This window comes from Mesitornis unicolor, unplaced genomic scaffold (assembly GCF_000695765.1).
Source record: "Mesitornis unicolor isolate BGI_N332 unplaced genomic scaffold, ASM69576v1 scaffold6250, whole genome shotgun sequence".
Classification (NCBI taxonomy): domain Eukaryota; kingdom Metazoa; phylum Chordata; class Aves; order Mesitornithiformes; family Mesitornithidae; genus Mesitornis; species Mesitornis unicolor.
In genome coordinates this window covers 101,321-103,019 of record NW_010156170.1, presented here as the reverse complement: position 1 = coordinate 103,019, position 1,699 = coordinate 101,321, and the positions used below count along the sequence as shown (strand labels likewise).

General features: G+C 45.9%; 1 protein-coding gene across 1 annotated transcript in view; it reads left to right on the top strand.

Moving 5' to 3' along the window:
* The window catches only part of LOC104538138 (carbamoyl-phosphate synthase [ammonia], mitochondrial-like), a gene marked incomplete at its 5' end in the record, with an annotated part of 24,435 nt that extends 23,626 nt beyond the window's left edge, over nucleotides 1-809 (top strand). The window contains one exon of the mRNA XM_010181269.1: nucleotides 711-809. Within this exon, the coding sequence (XP_010179571.1) occupies nucleotides 711-809 (99 nt within the window). The remainder of the gene's footprint in view (nucleotides 1-710) is intronic.
* Between the last annotated feature and the right edge of the window lie 890 nt (nucleotides 810-1,699).

The window sequence follows — 1,699 nt, the reverse complement described above, 5'->3', positions numbered from 1 at the left end:
CCTGCTGCCAGCAGTACCTTGACTTCCTTTGCAAGTGGCTTCAACTGTCACAAAGGGGCCTCATCTGGCTCTCATTAAGTGCAGCAGCCAAATCCCTTTTGATTTCAGTGGGCACTGACATGGAACCCAGTGACTTGAACCGGTGTCCAGCTGTGCAAAATCTTCTACTGTGATTGGAGCGAGTGGAGAGCAGAGAGAGTGCCAAGCTGGAAGTTCCTAGATGGGATAAGGCCAAACATGATTAGTAGTAATGGGGAATTGAAGACCCATCCTCTGCCTCCTAGTGAAACACACTGACAACCAGAACGGGGGTTCCCATACAAAATTTATCACCACACCTGCTTGATGCGTTTCATTGGACCATTTTGATTGCAGAGTTCTAAGCTCTTGAGTTTGAGAGAGGAAAACAAACCTGTGTTCTTTTAAAGGCTTAGGCTGTAGGGTGAAACAACAGCTCTCATGGGACAGAGCTGCCTTGCCACAGAAGCCTGGCACTTCTACATCTCTCCAGCTGGACAGGCAGGCTCCAGGAGGCTGGAGCCAACACCCATGCACAGTCACCTTGCAGTCGGTATCAATTTGGATGTACTCAAGGACTGGTCCTGCATAGGGTGGTTTCAAGGTGACAGTATAGAAGTGTGGAGCCTGCTCTATGAGTCTTCTGCAGAAGACTTTGCAATGCTCAGTCCTCCTCTGCTTTATATTAACAGGTGACAAAGCTTTTTGCTGAAGCTATCAAATACTCCGGGAAATTGGACTCCAGGAGTCTCTTCCACTACAGGCATTTTGGCAATGGAAACACTGCATAGAAGAGCTATCTGCAACCCGCAATTTCACTGCTGCTGGCATCACAAAAGAGAGGGGAATCTCAGATCATCCACCTAACTGTGTCTGTGTATTTTATAGCATCTGCACTGATTGTCTTTCTGACTCGCACAAACTAATTCCCAGTCAATGCTTTTGATTGTTCATTGGAAAGCTGTCCTCTCCCCAGCCTCTCTACCATCTTCTCCCCATTTTCACATAGGATCAAATATTACTTAATTACTAGATGTGTAGACCCAGACAACACCATAGTGGAGGAGATGAAAGGAGATACAAATGATCCTACATGAAGGTCGTTCCTTCATTTCATAGCCAAGACTGCTCCTCCATAGAAATGCCTTCCTTGGGTCTATACTCCCAGCTATTCCTGTGCTGGACTACTAAAGCCTGGCTCCAAAGTCCCATGGAAAGACATGTAGCTTTCTCTTTCCTTTTCCAATTACTGAGCATTTTACGACTTTATGTAACAATTAAACATCCTCCTGCTGTGACCCACCTGATGATACCGTGGATGTCTGCCATGGTGATGAGTGTGACAGGAGCTCTTTAAAGGCAGATGAACATGAATTCCCCATGGTTCCCTGCAAGAACTGGCAGACATGATGCAGCTTATTTTGTTTGGTTTTTAACCATGACCAAGAATCATCTTCTTCAGCCTGTAGATTTGATGGGAGTGGAAGGCTGTATTTGCATGTCCTTGAATTGCTTCCAAGTTCTGCTCAATCCTCCAGGCTCTTACTACTTACAAAATTCTGGTTCAACATCCTGAATCCAGGTCGCTGTCCCTATATCATAAAGGCCCACTCCCAGCTTTGCATCTGGCTTCCGAAGTGGAGAACTCCCAAAAGACTTCTGTGCATTGCTGTCTAACATT